Source organism: Dendropsophus ebraccatus, chromosome 11, assembly GCF_027789765.1.
Source record: "Dendropsophus ebraccatus isolate aDenEbr1 chromosome 11, aDenEbr1.pat, whole genome shotgun sequence".
In the NCBI taxonomy this organism is placed as follows: domain Eukaryota; kingdom Metazoa; phylum Chordata; class Amphibia; order Anura; family Hylidae; genus Dendropsophus; species Dendropsophus ebraccatus.
Genome location: NC_091464.1, coordinates 97,371,044 through 97,393,297, shown reverse-complemented (window position 1 = coordinate 97,393,297; position 22,254 = coordinate 97,371,044). Strand labels below are relative to the sequence as shown.

The window sequence follows — 22,254 nt, the reverse complement described above, 5'->3', positions numbered from 1 at the left end:
ATCGGTATATCGGGGGGATGTAGCAGTATATCGGGGGGGTGTATCTGTATATCGGGCGGTGTATCTGTATATCGGGGGGATGTAGCAGTATATCGGGGGGATGTAGCAGTATATCGGGCGGTGTATCGGTATATCGGGGGGATGTAGCGGTATATCGGGGGGATGTAGCAGTATATCGGGGGGATGTAGCAGTATATCGGGCGGTGTATCGGTATATCGGGGGGATGTATCTGTATATCGGGGGGATGTAGCAGTATATCGGGGGGCTGTATCTGTATATCCGGGGGAACATATCTGTATATCGGGGGGATGTATCTGTATATCGGGGGGATGTATCTGTATATCGGGGGGATGTAGCAGTATATCGGGGGGATGTAGCAGTATATCGGGCGGTGTATCTGTATATCGGGGGGATGTAGCAGTATATCGGGCGGTGTATCGGTATATCGGGGGGATGTAGCAGTATATCGGGGGGATGTAGCAGTATATCGGGCGGTGTATCTGTATATCGGGGGGATGTAGCAGTATATCGGGGGGATGTAGCAGTATATCGGGCGGTGTATCTATATATGGGGGGGATGTAGCAGTATATCGGGGGGATGTAGCAGTATATCGGGGGGATGTATCGGTATATCGGGCGGTGTATCGGTATATCGGGGGGATGTAGCAGTATATCGGGCGGTGTATCTGTATATCGGGGGATGTAGCAGTATATCGGGGGGATGTAGCAGTATATCGGGCGGTGTATCTGTATATCGGGGGGATGTAGCAGTATATCGGGCGGTGTATCGGTATATCGGGGGGATGTAGCAGTATATCGGGGGGATGTAGCAGTATATCGGGCGGTGTATCGGTATATCGGGGGGGATGTAGCAGTATATCGGGGGGATGTAGCAGTATATCGGGCGGTGTATCTGTATATCGGAGGGATGTAGCAGTATATCGGGGGGATGTAGCAGTATATCGGGGGGAAGTATCTGTATATCGGGCGGTGTATCGGTATATCGGGGGGATGTATCAGTATATCGGGGGGATGTATCTGTATATCGGGGGGATGTAGCAGTATATCGGGGAGATGTAGCAGTATATCGGGGGATGTAGCAGTATATCGGGGGGATGTATCTGTATATCGGGGGGATGTAGCAGTATATCGGGGAGATGTAGCAGTATATCGGGCGGTGTATCTGTATATCGGGCAGTGTATCTGTATATCGGGGGGATGTAGCAGTATATCGGGCGGTGTATAGGTATATCGGGGGGATGTATCTGTATATCGGGCGGTGTATCTGTATATCGGGGGGATGTAGCAGTATATCGGGGGGATGTAGCAGTATATCGGGCGGTGTATCTGTATATCGGGGGGATGTAGCAGTATATCGGGCGGTGTATCGGTATATCGGGGGGATGTAGCAGTATATCGGGGGGATGTAGCAGTATATCGGGGGGATGTAGCAGTATATCGGGGGGATGTAGCAGTACATCGGGCGGTGTATCTGTATATCGGGGGAATGTAGCAGTATATCGGGCGGTGTATCTGTATATCGGGGGGATGTAGCAGTATATCGGGCGGTGTATCGGTATATCGGGGGGATGTAGCAGTATATCGGGGGGATGTAGCAGTATATCGGGCGGTGTATCGGTATATCGGGGGGATGTAGCAGTATATCGGGGGGATGTAGCAGTATATTGGGCGGTGTATCGGTATATCGGGGGGATGTAGCAGTATATTGGGGGATGTAGCAGTATATCGGGGGGATGTATCGGTATATCGGGGGGATGTAGCAGTATATCGGGGGGATGTAGCAGTATATCGGGCGGTGTATCGGTATATCGGGGGGATGTAGCAGTATATCGGGGGGATGTAGCAGTATATCGGGGGGATGTAGCAGTATATCGGGCGGTGTATCGGTATATCGGGCTCCTCTCTGTACACTGGAGGCTCCGGCAGGGGGAGGACCCGGGTGGGATGGGGGGCGGGAGGGGCGGGAGGGGATAGGCCGGGGGAGGGGAGACATTTCGGATAGACTCGCAGCCCCGCAGCACAATCCTCTCTCCGCCGCAGAAGAAGCAGCAGAGCCCGGACCCCGCAGCCACCATGGTAACCCCCCCCCTATCCTCTGCCCCCCTCCCCCCGCCTGCCCCCTGAACCCCAATAACCGCTCTGTGTCCCCCCAGCTCCTGAGGACTGCCCCCCTGCTGATGCTGATGCTGGCCTGCTCCCAGGCTCTGGTAAGTGCTGATCCCTCCATCCTGAGTGATCCCCCCCCAGTCCTGACCATCAGTATATGTCTGCCCCCCCCAGTCCTGACCATCAGTATATGTGTGACCCCCCCCCCCCCCAGTCCTGACCATCAGTATATGTGTGACCCCCCCCCAGTCCTGACCATCAGTATATGTGTGACCCCCCCCCAGTCCTGACCATCAGTATATGTGTGACCCCCCCCAGTCCTGACCATCAGTATATGTGTGAACCCCCCCCCCAGTCCTGACCATCAGTATATGTGTGACCCCCCCCAGTCCTGACCATCAGTATATGTGTGAACCCCCCCCCCCAGTCCTGACCATCAGTATATGTGTGACCCCCCCAGTCCTGACCATCAGTATATGTGTGACCCCCCCCCAGTCCTGACCATCAGTATATGTGTGACCCCCCCCAGTCCTGACCATCAGTATATGTGTGACCCCCCCCCAGTCCTGACCATCAGTATATGTGTGACCCCCCCCCCCCCAGTCCTGACCATCAGTATATGTGTGACCCCCCCCCCCCCAGTCCTGACCATCAGTATATGTGTGACCCCCCCCCCCAGTCCTGACCATCAGTATATGTGTGACCCCCCCCCCCAGTCCTGACCATCAGTATATGTGTGACCCCCCCCAGTCCTGACCATCAGTATATGTGTGACCCCCCCCCCCCCCAGTCCTGACCATCAGTATATGTGTGACCCCCCCCCTAGTCCTGACCATCAGTATATGTGTGACCCCCCCCCCAGTCCTGACCATCAGTATATGTGTGACCCCCCCCAGTCCTGACCATCAGTATATGTGTGACACCCCCCCCCAGTCCTGACCATCAGTATATGTGTGACCCCCCCCCCCCTAGTCCTGACCATCAGTATATGTGTGACCCCCCCCAGTCCTGACCATCAGTATATGTGTGACACCCCCCCCCCAGTCCTGACCATCAGTATATGTGTGACACCCCCCCCCCAGTCCTGACCATCAGTATATGTGTGACCCCCCCCAGTCCTGACCATCAGTATATGTGTGACCCCCCCAGTGCTGACCATCAGTATATGTGTGACCCCCCAGTCCTGACCATCAGTATATGTGTGACCCCCCCCCCTAGTCCTGACCATCAGTATATGTGTGACCCCCCCCCCCAGTCCTGACCATCAGTATATGTGTGACCCCCCCCAGTCCTGACCATCAGTATATGTGTGACCCCCCCCCCCAGTCCTGACCATCAGTATATGTGTGACACCCCCCCCCCAGTCCTGACCATCAGTATATGTGTGACCCCCCCCAGTCCTGACCATCAGTATATGTGTGACCCCCCCCCCCAGTCCTGACCATCAGTATATGTGTGACACCCCCCCCCCCAGTCCTGACCATCAATATATGTGTGACCCTCCATCAGTATATGTGTGACCCCCCATAGTGTCTCCATCACACAGTCCCCCCCCCCATGTGTCTGGCAGCAGTGTATCAGTGTTAGACACATGTAGCAGAGCTGAGCCGGCCGGCTGTACATACACTGCTGTAGTGTCAAGTCACGGGAGCCACGGTCTAAGAGCTAACAGGCAGCGGCACTGTGTGATGGAGACACTATGGGGGGCACTGTGTGATGGAGACACTATGGGGGGCACTGTGTGATGGAGACACTATGGGGGGCACTGTGTGATGGAGACACTATGGGGGTATTGTGTGATGGAGACACTATGGGGGGCACTGTGTACTGGAGACACTATGGGGGGCACTGTGTGATGGAGACACTATGGGGGTATTGTGTGATGGAGACACTATGGGGGTATTGTGTGATGGAGACACTATGGGGGGGGGTACTGTGTGATGGAGACACTATGGGGGGCACTGTGTACTGGAGACACTATGGGGGGCACTGTGTGATGGAGACACTATGGGGGGGATACTGTGTACTGGAGACACTATGGGGGGCACTGTGTGATGGAGACACTATGGGGGGGCACTGTGTGATGGAGACACTATGGGGGGATACTGTGTACTGGAGACACTATGGGGGGGCACTGTGTGATGGAGACACTATGGGGGGCACTGTGTACTGGAGACACTATGGGGGGCACTGTGTGATGGAGACACTATGGGGGGGCACTGTGTGATGGAGACACTATGGGGGGCACTGTGTGATGGAGACACTATGGGGGGCACTGTGTGATGGAGACACTATGGGGGGGCACTGTGTGATGGAGACACTGGCGGCAGTGTATGTAATGCCCCCCCCCCCATGTTTCTGGCAGCGGTGCAGGGCGCGGTGTCCTCGCTGACTCAGTCTCTGGCCGGCTTCCTGCACAGATGGGGATGAGGGTGGGGTGCGGGGCCCACCCCAGATCTGGCCCGGTGTTTGCCCACCTGGGGATTGTGTACACTGGAGGGGGGTTATGCCTGGGGTGGTGGGGTTGGGAACCCATGAAGGGCTGGCCGTGCAGGGGTTAATGCTAATGCTGCACACCTGTTTACAGAATAATCAACCCCCCCCCCCTTTCGGGTGGTCTCCTGTATGACATGTAATTGTGAGGAGTCATCTGGGGCCAGGTGTGACCCTCACCGCAAACACAGCTGTGGTGGGAGATGAGCCGGACCCCCAGGGGTTATACGGAGGACTGGGGGAGGGGGTATATAGATGTGTACAGTGTGGTATACAGACATGTACAGTGTGGTATATAGATGTGTACAGTGTGGTATATAGATGTGTACAGTGTGGTATATAGATGTGTACAGTGTGGTATATAGACGTGTACAGTGTGGTATACAGAGGGGTGGTATATAGATGTGTGCAGTGTGGTATACAGAGGCCTGAGGTGTGGTAATTAGATGTGTACAGTGTGGTATACAGAGGGGTGGTATACAGACATGTACAGTGTGGTATATAGACGTGTACAGTGTGGTATACAGAGGGGTGGTATATAGATGTGTGCAGTGTGGTATACAGAGGCCTGAGGTGTGGTATATAGATGTGTACAGTGTGGTATACAGAGGCCTGAGGTGTGGTATATAGATGTGTACAGTGTGGTATACAGAGGGGTGGTATACAGACATGTACAGTGTGGTATATAGACGTGTACAGTGTGGTATACAGAGGGGTGGTATAGATGTGTGCAGTGTGGTATACAGAGGCCTGAGGTGTGGTATATAGATGTGTACAGTGTGGTATACAGAGGCCTGAGGTGTGGTATATAGATGTGTACAGTGTGGTATACAGAGGGGTGGTATACAGACATGTACAGTGTGGTATATAGACGTGTACAGTGTGGTATACAGAGGGGTGGTATATAGATGTGTGCAGTGTGGTATACAGAGGCCTGAGGTGTGGTATATAGATGTGTACAGTGTGGTATATAGACGTATACAGAGGGGTGGTATATAGATGTGTACAGTGTGGTATACAGAGGGGTGGTATATAGATGTGTGCAGTGTGGTATACAGAGGCCTGAGGTGTGGTATATAGATGTGTACAGTGTGGTATATAGACGTATACAGAGGGGTGGTATATAGATGTGTACAGTGTGGTATATAGATGTGTACAGTGTGGTATACAGAGGCTGAGGGGTGGTATATAGATGTGTACAGTGTGGTATACGGAGTCCTGACCCCCGTCAGGTCACATGTACCCCCCCCCAGTATGCCCCTAGCAGTTGTGCAGCAGCTGGAGAGCGGTGTATAATCCTTAGGCTGTGACATCACAGTGTGACCATTATAGTATCCGCCCAGCCAGCTCTCCCGGATGGGGCCCCTCCACCCGCAGCCCCCAGTGTTTAGGCTGCAGAGTCTCTTCCAGAGGGATCACATTCCCCAGGCCTGATATCATCTGTGTGTACAGAGCCTAGCCTGTTGGGACTTGTAGTCCTCCACCATTACAACGTGTCCCTATGATCAGAGTGAGAGAAAAGCATGTAGGGGCAGGAGCCCGGTCCTCCCATAATCCTTACAGAGAGCCTCGGGGCCTGTTCACACACAACATAGGAGGATGAGACATGATGTAAGAGCAGAATAGTGAGTGCAGCTCTGGAGGATGAGACATGGTGTAAGAGCAGAATAGTGAGTGCAGCTCTGGAGGATGAGACATGATGTAAGAGCAGAATAGTGAGTACAGCGCTGGAGGATGTAACAGCAGAATAGTGAGTGCAGCTCTGGAGGATGAGACATCACAGAATAGTGAGTGCAGCTCTGGAGGATAGGACAGGATGTAATAGCAGAATAGTGAGTGCAGCTCTGGAGGATAGGACATGATGTAACAGCAGAATAGTGAGTGCAGCTCTGGAGGATAGGACAGGATGTAACAGCAGAATAGTGAGCGCAGAACTGGAGAGTAAGATGTAACAGAAGAATAGTGAGTGCAGCTCTGGAGGATGAGACATGATGTAACAGCAGAATAGTGAGTGCAGCTCTGGAGGGTGTAACAGCAGAATAGTGAGCGCAGCTCTGGAGGATGAGACATGGTGTAACAGCAGAATAGTGAGTGCAGCTCTGGAGAGAGAGACATGATGTAACAGCAGAATAGTGAGTGCAGCTCTGGAGGATGAGACCTGATGTAACGGCAGAATAGTGAGTGCAGCTCTGGAGGATGAGACATGATGTAACAGCAGAATAGTGAGTACAGCTCTGGAGGGTGTAACAGCAGAATAGTGAGTGCAGCTCTGGAGGATGAGATATGATGTAAGAGCAGAATAGTGAGTGCAGCTCTGGAGGATGAGACATGATGTAAGAGCAGAATAGTGAGTACAGCGCTGGAGGATGTAACAGCAGAATAGTGAGTGCAGCTCTGGAGGATGAGACATCACAGAATAGTGAGTGCAGCTCTGGAGGATAGGACAGGATGTAACAGCAGAATAGTGAGTGCAGCTCTGGAGGATAGGACATGATGTAATAGCAGAATAGTGAGTGCAGCTCTGGAGGATAGGACAGGATGTAACAGCAGAATAGTGAGCGCAGCTCTGGAGAGTAAGACATGATGTAACAGAAGAATAGTGAGTGCAGCTCTGGAGGATGAGACATGATGTAACAGCAGAATAGTGAGTGCAGCTCTGGAGGGTGTAACAGCAGAATAGTGAGTGCAGCTCTGGAGGATGAGATATGATGTAAAAGCAGAATAGTGAGTGCAGTTCTGGAGGATGAGACCTGATGTAACGGCAAAATAGTGAGTGTAGCTCTGGAGGGTAAGACATGATGTAACTGCAGAATAGTGAGTGCAGGGTGGGGCGGTATATGTGATGGGACACTGTTAGTAACTGGTGGCGGTATATGTGATGGGACACTGTCAGTAACTGGTTGCGGTATATGTGATGGGACACTGTCAGTAACTAGTGGTGGGGCGGTATATATGATGGGACACTGTCAGTAACTGGTGGCGGTATATGTGATGGGACACTGTCAGTAACTGGTTGCGGTATATGTGATGGGACACTGTCAGTAACTAGTGGCGGGCGGTATATGTGATGGGACACTGTCAGTAACTAGTGGCGGGGCGGTATATGTGATGGGACACTGTCAGTAACTAGTGGCGGGGCGGTATATGTGATGGGACACTGTCAGTAACTAGTGGCGGGGCGGTATATGTGATGGGACACTGTCAGTAACTAGTGGCGGGGCGGTATATGTGATGGGACACTGTCAGTAACTGGTGGCGGTATATGTGATGGGACACTGTCAGTAACTAGTGGCGGGGCGGTATATGTGATGGGACACTGTCAGTAACTGGTGGCGGTATAATTGATGGGACACTGTCAGTAACTAGTGGCGGGGCGGTATATGTGATGGGACACTGTCAGTAACTTGTGGCGGTATATGTGATGGGACACTGTCAGTAACTGGTGGCGGTATATGTGATGGGACACTGTCAGTAACTAGTGGCGGGGCGGTATATGTGATGGGACACTATCAGTAACTAGTGGTGGGGCGGTATATGTGATGGGACACTGTCAGTAACTAGTGGTGGGGCGGTATATGTGATGGGACACTGTCAGTAACTAGTGGTGGGGCGGTATATGTGATGGGACACTGTTAGTAACTGGTTGCGGTATATGTGATGGGACACTGTCAGTAACTAGTGGCGGAGCGGTATATGTGATGGCACACTGTCAGTAACTAGTGGCGGAGCGGTATATGTGATAGGACACTGTCAGTAAATGGTGGTGGGGCGGTATATGTGATTGGACACTGTCAGTAACTAGTGGCGGGGCGGTATATGTGATGGGACACTGTCAGTAACTAGTGGTGGGGCGGTATATGTGATGGGACACTGTTAGTAACTGGTTGCGGTATATGTGATGGGACACTGTCAGTAACTAGTGGCGGAGCGGTATATGTGATGGGACACTGTCAGTAAATGGTGGTGGGGCGGTATATGTGATGGGACACTGTCAGTAAATGGTGGTGGGGCGGTATATGTGATTGGACACTGTCAGTAACTAGTGGCGGGGCGGTATATGTGATGGGACACTGTCAGTAACTAGTGGTGGGGCGGTATATGTGATGGGACACTGTCAGTAACTAGTGGCGGGGCGGTATATGTGATGGGACACTGTCAGTAACTAGTGGCGGGGCGGTATATGTGATGGGACACTGTCAGTAACTAGTTGCGGAGCGGTATATGTGATGGGACACTGTCAGTAACTAGTGGTGGGGCGGTATATGTGATGGGACACTGTCAGTAACTAGTGGCGGGGCGGTATATGTGATGGGACACTGTCAGTAACTAGTGGTGGGGCGGTATATGTGATGGGACACTGTCAGTAACTGGTGGCGGTATATGTGATGGGACACTGTCAGTAACTGGTGGCGGTATATGTGATGGGACACTGTCAGTAACTAGTGGTGGGGCGGTATATGTGATGGGACACTGTCAGTAATTGGTGGCGGTATATGTGATGGGACACTGTCAGTAACTAGTGGCGGGGCGGTATATGTGATGGGACACTATCAGTAACTAGTGGTGGGGCGGTATATGTGATGGGACACTGTCAGTAACTAGTGGTGGGGCGGTATATGTGATGGGACACTGTCAGTAACTAGTGGTGGGGCGGTATATGTGATGGGACACTGTCAGTAATTGGTAGCGGTATATGTGATGGGACACTGTCAGTAACTAGTGGCGGGGCGGTATATGTGATGGGACGCTGTTAGTAACTGGTGGCGGTATATGTGATGGGACACTGACAGTAACTAGTGGCGGGGCGGTATATGTGATGGGACACTGTCAGTAAATGGTGGTGGGGCGGTATATGTGATGAGACACTGTCAGTAAATGGTGGCGGGGTGGCCGCCTCTAGGGGGAGCTGACTGTATACACTGGGATTACACTCGACTCCCCCTGCTGGTGTTTGGCTGTAGTGTAGGTGCAGATTAGATTGTCAGCTCTTGGGTCCCCTGTAGATGACATCATTGTAGGTTACGTTGCTGTTATTCCCAGGATGATGACATCACAGCGCTGATGTCATATGGTGACGGGAGTACAGCTGCTCTCATATAACAGCAGGCAGTGAACAGTTAACCCTTCCAGGGCGGCTCCCGATCCTTTCCATGATGTCATGTCTGTGTATGTCACCGGGTCTGGACTGTATCCGGGCCCCCCTACAGGAGGGGGAGGGTGTAACAAGGCTCTCCTGTATACCACAGTGTCTACTCCTGGTTAGGGGGGCACCACGTCATGTGACACTCATACTAGGGGGGGTCCTGTGCTGTGGATGGCTGGCAGGGCATGCTGGGAGTTTTTTTTATCTGGGGTGGTGGTGCCCCCTTCGTGTTTGGGGTGTCTCAGGGTTATTGGTGTTATCGGCATCTCCCCCTCTCTACAGCCCAGGATTGGGGGGGGGCTCTGCCCTGTGTGGGGGTCTCCTGTATAGCCCAGGATTGGGGGGATCTGCCCTGTATAGCCCAGGATTGGGGGGCTCTGCCCTGTGTGGGTCTCCTGTATAGCCCAGGATTGGGGGGCTCTGCCCTGTGTGGGGTCTCCTGTATAGCCCAGGATTGGGGGGCTCTGTCCTGTGTGGGGTCTCCTGTATAGCCCAGGATTGGGGGGATCTGCCCTGTATAGCCCAGGATTGGGGGGCTCTGCCCTGTGTGGGGTCTCCTGTATAGCCCAGGATTGGGGGGGGGGGCTCCTGTAAAGCCCAGGATTGGGGGGCTCTGCCCTGTGTGGGTCTCCTGTATAGCCCAGGATTGGGGGGGGGGGCTCCTGTAAAGCCCAGGATTGGGGGGCTCTGCCCTGTGTGGGGGTCTCCTGTATAGCCCAGGATTGGGGGGCTCTGCCCTGTGTGGGGTCTCCTGTATAGCCCAGAATTGGGGGGCTCTGCCCTGTGCGGGGTCTCCTGTATAGCCCAGGATTGGGGGGGGGGGGGGGCTCTGCCCTGTGTTGGGGTCTCCTGTATAGCCCAGGATTGTCGGGGGGGGGGGGGGGAATCTGCCCTGTGTGGGGGTCTCCTGTATAGCCCAGGATGGGGGGACTCTGCCCTGTGTGGGGGTCTCCTGTATAGCCCAGGATTGGGGGGCTCTGCACTGTGTGGGGTCTTCTGTATAGCCCAGGATTGGGGGGCTCTGCCCTGTGTTGGGGTTTGCGGTATAGCGCAGGATTAGGGGGCTCTGCCCTGTGTGGGGGTCTCCTGTATAGCCCAGGATTGGGCCGCTCTGCCCTGTGTTGGGGTCTCCTGTATAGCCTAGGATTGGGGGGCTCTGCCCTGTGTGGGGGTCTCCTGTATAGCCCAGGATTGGGGGGCTCTGCACTGTGTGGGGTCTCCTGTATAGCCCAGGATTGGGGGGATCTGCCCTGTATAGCCCAGGATTGGGGGGCTCTGCCCTGTGTGGGGTCTCCTGTATAGCCCAGGATTGGGGGGGGGGGCTCCTGTAAAGCCCAGGATTGGGGGGCTCTGCCCTGTGTGGGTCTCCTGTATAGCCCAGGATTGGGGGGGGGGGCTCCTGTAAAGCCCAGGATTGGGGGGCTCTGCCCTGTGTGGGGGTCTCCTGTATAGCCCAGGATTGGGGGGCTCTGCCCTGTGTGGGGTCTCCTGTATAGCCCAGAATTGGGGGGCTCTGCCCTGTGCGGGGTCTCCTGTATAGCCCAGGATTGGGGGGGGGGGGGGCTCTGCCCTGTGTTGGGGTCTCCTGTATAGCCCAGGATTGTCGGGGGGGGGGGGGGAATCTGCCCTGTGTGGGGGTCTCCTGTATAGCCCAGGATGGGGGGACTCTGCCCTGTGTGGGGGTCTCCTGTATAGCCCAGGATTGGGGGGCTCTGCACTGTGTGGGGTCTTCTGTATAGCCCAGGATTGGGGGGCTCTGCCCTGTGTTGGGGTTTGCGGTATAGCGCAGGATTAGGGGGCTCTGCCCTGTGTGGGGGTCTCCTGTATAGCCCAGGATTGGGCCGCTCTGCCCTGTGTTGGGGTCTCCTGTATAGCCTAGGATTGGGGGGCTCTGCCCTGTGTGGGGGTCTCCTGTATAGCCCAGGATTGGGGGGCTCTGCACTGTGTGGGTTTCTCTTGTATAGCCCAGGATGGGGGGGGTCTGCCCTGTGTTGGGGTCTCCTGTATAGCCCAGGATTGGGGGGCTCTGCCCTGTGTGGGGTCTCCGGTATAGTCCAGGATTGGGGGGCTCTGCCCTGTGTGGGGGTCTCCTGTATAGCCCAGGATTGGGGGGGGGGGGCTCTGCTCTGTTTGGGGGTCTCCTGTATAGCCCAGGATTGGGGGGCTCTGCCCTGTGTTGGGGTCTCCTGTATAGCCCAGGATTGGGGGGCTCTGCCCTGTGTTGGGGTTTCCTGTATAGCCCAGGATTGGGGGGCTCTGCCCTGTGTGGGGGTCTCCTATATAGCCCAGGATCAGGGGGCTCTGCCCTGTGTGGGGTTTCCTGTATAGCCCAGGACTGAGGGGCTCTGCCCTGTGTGGGGGTCTCCTGTATAGCCCAGGATTGTCGGGTGGGGGGGGGGGGCTCTGCCCTGTGTGGGGGTCTCCTCTACAGCCCAGGATTGGGGGGCTCTGCTCTGTGTGGGGGTCTCCTGTATAGCCCAGGATTGGGGGGCTCTGCCCTGTGTTGGGGTCTCCTGTATAGCCCAGGATTGGGGGGGGGGGGGGGCTCTGCTCTGTGTGGGGGTCTCCGGTATAGCCCAGGATCGGGGGGGGGGGGGGGGGGGGGGTTCTGCCCTGTGTGGTGTCTCCTGTATAGCCCAGGATTGGGGGGCTCTGCCCTGTGTGGTGTCTCCTGTATAGCCCAGGATTGGGGGGCTCTGCCCTGTGTGGTGTCTCCTGTATAGCCCAGGATTGGGGGGCTCTGCACTGTGTGGGGTCTTCTGTATAGCCCAGGATTGGGGGGCTCTGCCCTGTGTTGGGGTTTGCGGTATAGCCCAGGATTAGGGGGCTCTGCCCTGTGTGGGGGTCTCCTGTATAGCCCAGGATTGGGCCGCTCTGCCCTGTGTTGGGGTCTCCTGTATAGCCCAGGATTGGGGGGCTCTGCCCTGTGTGGGGGTCTCCTGTATAGCCTAGGATTGGGGGGCTCTGCCCTGTGTTGGGGTCTCCTGTATAGCCCAGGATTGGGGGGCTCTGCCCTGTGTGGGGTCTCCGGTATAGTCCAGGATTGGGGGACTCTGCCCTGTGTGGGGGTCTTCTGTATAGCCCAGGATTGGGGGGCTCTGCCCTGTGTGGGGGTCTCCTATATAGCCCAGGATCAGGGGGCTCTGCCCTGTGTGGGGTTTCCTGTATAGCCCAGGATTGGGGGGCTCTGCCCTGTGTGGGGGTCTCCTGTATAGCCCAGGATTGGCGGGTGGGGGGGGGGCTCTGCCCTGTGTGGGGGTCTCCTCTATAGCCCAGGATTGGGGGGCTCTGCTCTGTGTGGGGGTCTCCTGTATAGCCCAGGATTGGGGGGCTCTGCCCTGTGTTGGGGTCTCCTGTATAGCCCAGGATTGGGGGGGGGGCTCTGCTCTGTGTGGGGGTCTCCGGTATAGCCCAGGATCGGGGGGGGGGGGGGGGGGGGGTTCTGCCCTTTGTGGTGTCTCCTGTATAGCCCAGGATTGGGGGGGCTCTGCCCTGTGTGGGGGTCTCCGGTATAGTCCAGGATTGGGGGACTCTGCCCTGTGTGGGGTCTCCTGTATAGCCCAGGATTGGGGGGCTCTGCCCTGTGTGGGGGTCTCCTGTATAGCCCAGGATTGGGGGGGGGGGGCTCTGCTCTGTTTGGGGGTCTCCTGTATAGCCCAGGATTGGGGGGCTCTGCCCTGTGTTGGGGTCTCCTGTATAGCCCAGGATTGGGGGGCTCTGCCCTGTGTTGGGGTTTCCTGTATAGCCCAGGATTGGGGGGCTCTGCCCTGTGTGGGGGTCTCCTGTATAGCCCAGGATTGGGGGGCTCTGCCCTGTGTTGGGGTTTCCTGTATAGCCCAGGATTGGGGGGCTCTGCCCTGTGTGGGGGTCTCCTATATAGCCCAGGATCAGGGGGCTCTGCCCTGTGTGGGGTTTCCTGTATAGCCCAGGATTGGGGGGCTCTGCCCTGTGTGGGGGTCTCCTGTATAGCCCAGGATTGGCGGGTGGGGGGGGGGGCTCTGCCCTGTGTGGGGGTCTCCTCTATAGCCCAGGATTGGGGGGCTCTGCCCTGTGTGGGGGTCTCCTGTATAGCCCAGGATTGGGGGGCTCTGCCCTGTGTTGGGGTCTCCTGTATAGCCCAGGATTGGGGGGGGGGGCTCTGCTCTGTGTGGGGGTCTCCGGTATAGCCCAGGATCGGGGGGGGGGGGGGGGGTTCTGCCCTTTGTGGTGTCTCCTGTATAGCCCAGGATTGGGGGGCTCTGCCCTGTGTGGTGTCTCCTGTATAGCCCAGGATTGGGGGGCTCTGCTCTGTGTGGTGTCTCCTGTATAGCCCAGGATTGGGGGCTCTGCCCTGTGTGGTGTCTCCTGTATAGCCCAGGATTGGGGGGCTCTGCCCTGTGTGGGGTCTCCTGTATAGCCCAGGATTGGGGGGCTTTGCCCTGTGTGGGGGTCTCCTGTATAGCCCAGGATTGGGGGGGGGGGGCTCTGCTCTGTGTGGGGGTCTCCGGTATAGCCCAGGATTGGGGGGCTCTGCACTGTGTGGGTATCCTCTATAGCCCAGGATTGGGGGGCTCTGCCCTGTGTGGGGGCTCTACCCTGTGTGGGGTCTCCTGTATAGCCCAGGATTGGGGGGCTCTGCCCTGTGTGGGGTCTCCTGTATAGCCCAGGATTGGGGGGCTCTGCCCTGTGTTGGGGTCTCCTGTATAGCCCTGTTGGGGTCTCCTGTATAGCCCAGGATTGGCGGGTGGGGAGGGGGCTCTGCCCTGTGTGAGGTCTCCTGTATAGCCCAGGATTGGGGGGCTCTGCCCTGTGTGGGGGTCTCCTGTATAGCCCAGGATTGGGGGGCTCTGCCCTGTGTTGGGGTCTCCTGTATAGCCCAGGATTGGCGGGTGGGGGGGGGCTCTGCCCTGTGTGGGGTCTCCTGTATAGCCCAGGATTGGGGGGCTCTGCCCTGTGTGGGGGTCTCCTGTATAGCCCAGGATTGGGGGGCTCTGCCCTGTGTGGGGTCTCCTGTATAGCCCAGGATTGGGGGGCTCTGCCCTGTGTGGGGGTCTCCTGTATAGCCCAGGATTGGAGGGCTCTGCCCTGTGTTGGGGTCTCCTGTATAGCCCAGGATTGGCGGGTGGGGGGGGGGGGCTCTGCCCTGTGTGGGGTCTCCTGTACAGTCCTGTGTTACATTCCACACCTCCCCCCTCCTCCTCCTGTGCTGGCGGTGCAGGGGTTAATGTCTGCTTCCTGTGCTGGGCTTTATAGAGTCTGCAGCTGGCAGCCTATGATTGGTCGGATCCTGCTGAGCGCTGCTCTCTGATTGGTCCACATCCCCCACTTCCCAGGGTCCTGACTGCAGCTGGAAGACATTACAGATTCCTGGGAATTCTCCAGCCGACCCCATAGAACATGACGCACAGTATTACCGCACAGTATCACCCCCGTCATCCTGAGCACACAGTATCACCGCACAGTATCACCCCCATCATCCTGAGCACACAGTATTACCGCACAGTATTAACCCCCCCATCCTGAGCACACAGTATCACCCCCCCCATCCTGAGCACACAGTATCACCGCACAGTATTACCCCCATCATCCTGAGCACACAGTATTACCGCACAGTATTAACCCCCCCATCCTGAGCACACAGTATCACCCCCCCCATCCTGAGCACACAGTATCACCGCACAGTATCACCCCCATCATCCTGAGCACACAGTATCACCCCCATCATCCTGAGCACACAGTATCACCCCCATCATCCTGAGCACACAGTATCACCCCCATCATCCTGAGCACACAGTATCACCCCCCTCATCCTGAGCACACAGTATCACCCCCCTCATCCTGAGCACACAGTATCACCCCCCTCATCCTGAGCACACAGTATCACCCCCCTCATCCTGAGCACACAGTATTACAGCACAGTATTAACCCCCCATCCTGAGCACACAGTATCACCCCCATCATCCTGAGCACACATTATCACTGCACAGTATCACCCCCATCATCCTGAGCACACAGTATCACCCCCCCCCCCATCCTGAGCACACAGTATCACCCCCATCATCCTGAGCACACATTATCACTGCACAGTATCACCCCCATCATCCTGAGCACACAGTATCACCCCCCCATCCTGAGCACACAGTATCACCCCCGTCATCCTGAGCACACAGTATCACCGCACAGTATCACCCCCATCATCCTGAGCACACAGTATCACCCCCATCATCCTGAGCACACAGTATCACCCCCCTCATCCTGAGCACACAGTATCACCCCCGTCATCCTGAGCACACAGTATTACCGCACAGTATCACCCCCAAGATCCTGAGTACACAGTATCACCCCCATGATCCTGAGCACACAGTATCACCCCCTCATCCTGAGCACACAGTATCACCCCCATCATCCTGAGTACACAGTATCACCGCACAGTATCACCCCCCTCATCCTGAGTACACAGTATCACCGCACAGTATCACCCCCCTCATCCTGAGCACACAGTATCACCGCACAGTATCACCCCCCTCATCCTGAGTACACAGTATCACCGCACAGTATCACCCCCCTCATCCTGAGTACACAGTATCACCGCACAGTATCACCCCCATCATCCTGAGCACACAGTATCACCCCCCTCATCCTGAGCACACAGTATCACCCCCCTCATCCTGAGCACACAGTATTACCGCACAGTATCACCCCCCTCATCCTGAGCACACAGTATCACCCCCCTCATCCTGAGCACACAGTATCACCCCCATCATCCTGAGCACACAGTATCACCCCCGTCATCCTGAGCACACAGTATCACCCCCATCATCCTGAGCACACAGTATCACCCCCCTCATCCTGAGCACACAGTATCACCCCCATCATCCTGAGCACACAGTATCACCCCCATCATCCTGAGCACACAGTATCACCCCCATCATCCTGAGCACACATTATCACTGCACAGTATCACCCCCCTCATCCTGAGCACACAGTATCACCCCCCTCATCCTGAGCACACAGTATCACCCTCTCATCCTGAGCACACAGTATCACCCCCCTCATCCTGAGCACACATTATCACTGCACAGTATCACCCCCATCATCCTGAGCACACAGTATCACCCCCCTCATCCTGAGCACACAGTATCACCCCCATCATCCTGAGCACACAGTATCACCCCCATCATCCTGAGCACACAATATCACCCCCATCATCCTGAGCACACATTATCACCGCACAGTATCACCCCCCTCATCCTGAGCACACAGTATCACCCCCCTCATCCTGAGCACACAGTATCACCCCCCTCATCCTGAGCACACAGTATCACCCCCATCATCCTGAGCACACAGTATCACCCCCCTCATCCTGAGCACACAGTATCACCCCCCTCATCCTGAGCACACAGTATCACCCCCATCATCCTGAGCACACATTATCACTGCACAGTATCACCCCCCTCATCCTGAGCACACCGTGTATAATCCCCCCGCTGAAGCAGCACCCCCCCCCCCCCCCCCCCCCCCCGCCTCTATGCTGCACAATGCAGGGAAATATCCACACTTGTGTGGTTGTTGGAAGAAATGAGGGGCTCTGCAGGGTGTGTGGGGGCTCTGCAGGGTGTGTGGGGGCTCTGCAGGGTTTGGTGGGCTCTGTTGGGGGCTCTGCAGGGTTTGGGGGGCTCTGTTGGGGGGGGCTCTGCAGGGTTTGGGAGGGGCTCTGTTGGGGGGCTCTGCAGGGTTTGGGGAGGCTCTGCAGGGTTTGGGGGGCTCTGCATGGTTTTGGGGGGCTCTGTTGGTTTTGTCTAATTCTTATTGTATTTCTTTTAACAAACAGGAAGAGCCAAAAAGTAAGTCTAAGGTCTGCGCCAATGTGTTCTGCGGAGCCGGGCGAGAATGTGCTGTGACTGAGAAGGGCGAGCCCACCTGCCTGTGCATCGAGGTGAGAAACCACCATTATATGTATAGTATATGGATGAAGATCTCTAGCTCTGGTGTATAGAGTATGGATGATCTATGGGTCTGGTGTATAGTGTATGGATGATCTATGGGTCTGGTGTATAGTGTATGGATGATCTATGGGTCTGGTGTATAGTGTATGGATGATGTTTCTGGTCTGGTGTATAGTATATGGATGATGTTACTGGTCTGGTTTATAGTATATGGATGATGTTACTGGTCTGGTGTATAGTATATGGATGATGTTACTGGTCTGGTGTATAGTATATGGATGATGATCTCCAGGTCTGGTGTATAGTATATGGATGATGTTACTGGTCTGGTGTATAGTATATGGATGATGATCTCCAGGTCTGGTGTATAGTATATGGATGATCTCCGGGTCTGGTGTATAGTATATGGATGATGATCTCCGGGTCTAGTGTATAGTATATAGATGATGTTACTGGTCTGGTGTATAGTATATGGATGATCATCTCCGGGTCTAGTGTATAGTATATGGATGATGTTTCGGGTCTGGTGTATAGTATATGGATGATGATCTCCGGGTCTAGTGTATAGTATATGGATGGTGATCTCCGGGTCTAGTGTATAGTATATGGATGATGATCTCTGGGTCTGGTGTATAGTATATGGATGATGATCTCCGGGTCTAGTGTATAGTATATGGATGATGTTTCTGGTCTGGTGTATTGTATATGGATGATGATCTCCGGGTCTAGTGTATAGTATATGGATGATGATCTCAGGGTCTATTATATAGTATATGGATGATGAACTCCGGGTCTAGTGTATAGTATATTGATGATGATCTCCGGGTCTAGTGTATAGTATATTGATGATGATCTCCGGGTCTGGTGTATAGTATATGGATGATGTTTCGGGTCTGGTGTATAGTATATGGATGATGATCTCCGGGTCTAGTGTATAGTATATTGATGATGATCTCTGGGTCTAGTGTATAGTATATGGATGATGATCTCTGGGTCTGGTGTATAGTATATGGATGATGATCTCCGGGTCTAGTGTATAGTATATGGATGATGTTTCTGGTCTGGTGTATTGTATATGGATGATGTTTCTGGTCTGGTGTATAGTATATGGATGATGATCTCCGGGTCTATTATATAGTATATGGATGATGAACTCCGGGTCTAGTGTATAGTATATTGATGATGATCTCCGGGTCTAGTGTATAGTATATGGATGATGATCTCCGGGTCTAGTGTATAGTATATGGATGATGATCTCCGGGTCTAGTGTATAGTATATGGATGATGTTTCTGGTCTGGTGTATTGTATATGGATGATGATCTCCGGGTCTAGTGTATAGTATATGGATGATGATCTCAGGGTCTATTATATAGTATATGGATGATGAACTCCGGGTCTAGTGTATAGTATATTGATGATGATCTCCGGGTCTAGTGTATAGTATATTGATGATGATCTCCGGGTCTGGTGTATAGTATATGGATGATGTTTCGGGTCTGGTGTATAGTATATGGATGATGAACTCCGGGTCTAGTGTATAGTATATTGATGATGATCTCCGGGTCTAGTGTATAGTATATGGATGATGATCTCTGGGTCTGGTGTATAGTATATGGATGATGATCTCCGGGTCTAGTGTATAGTATATGGATGATGTTTCTGGTCTGGTGTATTGTATATGGATGATGATCTCCGGGTCTAGTGTATAGTATATGGATGATGATCTCCGGGTCTATTATATAGTATATGGATGATGAACTCCGGGTCTAGTGTATAGTATATTGATGATGATCTCCGGGTCTAGTGTATAGTATATTGATGATGATCTCCGGGTCTGGTGTATAGTATATGGATGATGTTTCGGGTCTGGTGTATTGTATATGGATGATGATCTCCGGATCTAGTGTATAGTATATGGATGATGATCTCCGGGTCTAGTGTATAGTATATGGATGATGATCTCCGGGTCTAGTGTATAGTATATGGATGATGATCTCTGGGTCTGGTGTATAGTATATGGATGATGATCTCTGGGTCTAGTGTATAGTATATGGATGATGATCTCTGGGTCTGGTGTATAGTATATAGATGATGTTTCTGGCCTGGTTTATAGTATGTGGATGATGATCTCCAGGTCTGGTGTATAGTATATGAATGAAGAGCCCCGGATCTGGTGTATAGCATATGGATGATGTTTCTGGGTCTGTTGTATAGTATATGGATGATGTTACTGGTCTGGTGTATAGTATATGGATGAAGAGCTCCGGGTCTGGTGTATAGTATATGGATGATGTTTCTGGGTCTGGTGTATAGTAAATGGATGATGATCTCTGGTCTGGTGTATAGTATATGGATGATGTTTCTGGGTCTGTTGTATAGTATATGGATGAAGAGCTCCGGGTCTGGTGTATAGTATATGGATGATGTTTCTGGGTCTGGTGTATAGTAAATGGATGATGATCTCTGGGTCTGGTGTATAGTATATGGATGATGTTTCTGGTCTGAAGTATAGTATATGGATGATGTTTCTGGGTCTGGTGTATAGTAAATGGATGATGTTACTGGTCTGAAGTATAGTATATGGATGATGTTACTGGTCTGTTGTATAGTATATTGATGATGATCTCTGGGTATATGGATGATGTTTCTGATTCCCTTATAGAAATGTAAGTCCCATAAGAGGCCGGTGTGCGGCAGCAATGGGAAGACCTACCTAAACCACTGCGAGCTGCACCGCGACGCCTGCCTGACCGGCTCCAAGATCCAGGTGGACTATGATGGACACTGCAAAGGTAGTGAGGACGTTATTATGTTATTACACGGCTGCATCATGTGATCAGACTATTACTTCATTGTAGCAGTCTGCAGACTATTCCTCCCATTGTAATCACTGTATTTCTCTTGTCTTGTGTAGAGAAGACCTCTGACACCCCTGCCGCCAGCCCAGGTACCCACCTCCACCCCTGCCTCCTTATTACACTCCACTATTATCACTTCTCTCTATAATAACTCACTATTAACCCTCCCCCCCCCCCCCCCCCCTCCCCGATTTGGTCAGTCGTGTGTTACCAGTCTGACCGCGATGAGCTGCGCCGACGTGTCATCCAGTGGCTGCAGGCCGAGATCATCCCAGACGGCTGGTTCTCCAAGGGCAACAACTACAGCGAAATCCTGGAGAGATACTTCAAGGTAAGGACGGCGCCCCCTAGAGATGAGGGTCCTATAGGCTGATGCTGTGTGTACAGGACAGCGCCCCCTATAGCTGAGAGGGTCCTATAACTGATGCTGTGTGTACAGGACGGCGCCCCCTAGAGATGAGGGTCCTATAGACTGATGCTGTGTGTACAGGACGGCGCCCCCTATAGCTGAGAGGGTCCTATAACTGATGCTGTGTATACAGGACGGCGCCCCCTAGAGATGAGGGTCCTATAGGCTGATGCTGTGTGTACAGGACAGCGCCCCCTATAGCTGAGAGGGTCCTATAACTGATGCTGTGTGTACAGGACGGCACCCCCTATAGCTGAGAGGGTCCTATAACTGATGCTGTGTACAGGACGGCGCCCCCTAGAGATGAGGGTCCTATAGGCTGATGCTGTGTGTACAGGACAGCGCCCCCTATAGCTGAGAGGGTCCTATAGACTGATGCTGTGTACACAGGGCAGCACCCCCTATAGCTAAGAGGGTCCTATAACTGATGCTGTGTGTACAGGACGGCGCCCCCTAGAGATGAGGGTCCTATAGGCTGATGCTGTGTGTACAGGACAGCGCCCCCTATAGCTGAGAGGGTCCTATAGGCTGATGCTGTGTGTACAGGACAGCGCCCCATATAGCTGAGAGGGTCCTATAGACTGATGCTGTGTACAGGACAGCGCCCCCTATAGCTGAGAGGGTCCTATAGACTGATGCTGTGTGTACAGGACAGCGCCCCCTATAGCTGAGAGGGTTCTATAGACTGATGCTGTGTACACAGGACAGCGCCCCCTATAGCTGAGAGGGTTCTATAGACTGATGCTGTGTGTACAGGACAGCGCCCCCTATAACTGAGAGGGTCCTATAACTGATGCTGTGTGTACAGGACAGCGCCCCCTATAGCTGAGAGGGTCCTATAGACTGATGCTGTGTACACAGGATGGTGCCCCCTAAAGCTGAGAGGGTTCTATAGACTGATGCTGTGTACACAGGACAGCGCCCCCTATAGCTGAGAGGGTCCTATAGACTGATGCTGTGTACACAGGACAGCACCCCCTATAGCTGAGAGGGTCCTATAGACTGATGCTGTGTACACAGGATGGCGCCCCCTATAGCTGAGAGGGTCCTATAGACTGATGCTGTGTATACAGGACAGCGCCCCCTATAGCTGAGAGGGTCCTATAGAATGATGCTGTGTATACAGGACAGCGCCCCCTATAGCTGAGAGGGTCCTATAGAATGATGCTGTGTATACAGGACAGCGCCCCCTATAGCTGAGAGGGTCCTATAGACTGATGCTGTTTACACAGGACAGCGCCCCCTATAGCTGAGAGGGTCCTATAGACTGATGCTGTGTGTACAGGACAGCGCCCCC

At 53.9% G+C, this 22,254-nt stretch overlaps 1 protein-coding gene across 1 annotated transcript in view; it reads left to right on the top strand.

Moving 5' to 3' along the window:
* The first annotated feature begins 2,005 nt into the window (after nucleotides 1–2,005).
* FSTL1 (follistatin like 1) overlaps nucleotides 2,006–22,254 on the top strand; it is a 32,787-nt gene continuing 12,538 nt past the window's right edge. Inside the window, exons 1-6 of the mRNA XM_069944433.1 lie at nucleotides 2,006–2,098; nucleotides 2,176–2,229; nucleotides 17,575–17,679; nucleotides 20,353–20,482; nucleotides 20,605–20,637; nucleotides 20,749–20,879. Of these exons, the coding sequence (XP_069800534.1) occupies nucleotides 2,096–2,098; nucleotides 2,176–2,229; nucleotides 17,575–17,679; nucleotides 20,353–20,482; nucleotides 20,605–20,637; nucleotides 20,749–20,879 (456 nt within the window). The 5' untranslated portion in view covers nucleotides 2,006–2,095. The remainder of the gene's footprint in view (nucleotides 2,099–2,175; nucleotides 2,230–17,574; nucleotides 17,680–20,352; nucleotides 20,483–20,604; nucleotides 20,638–20,748; nucleotides 20,880–22,254) is intronic.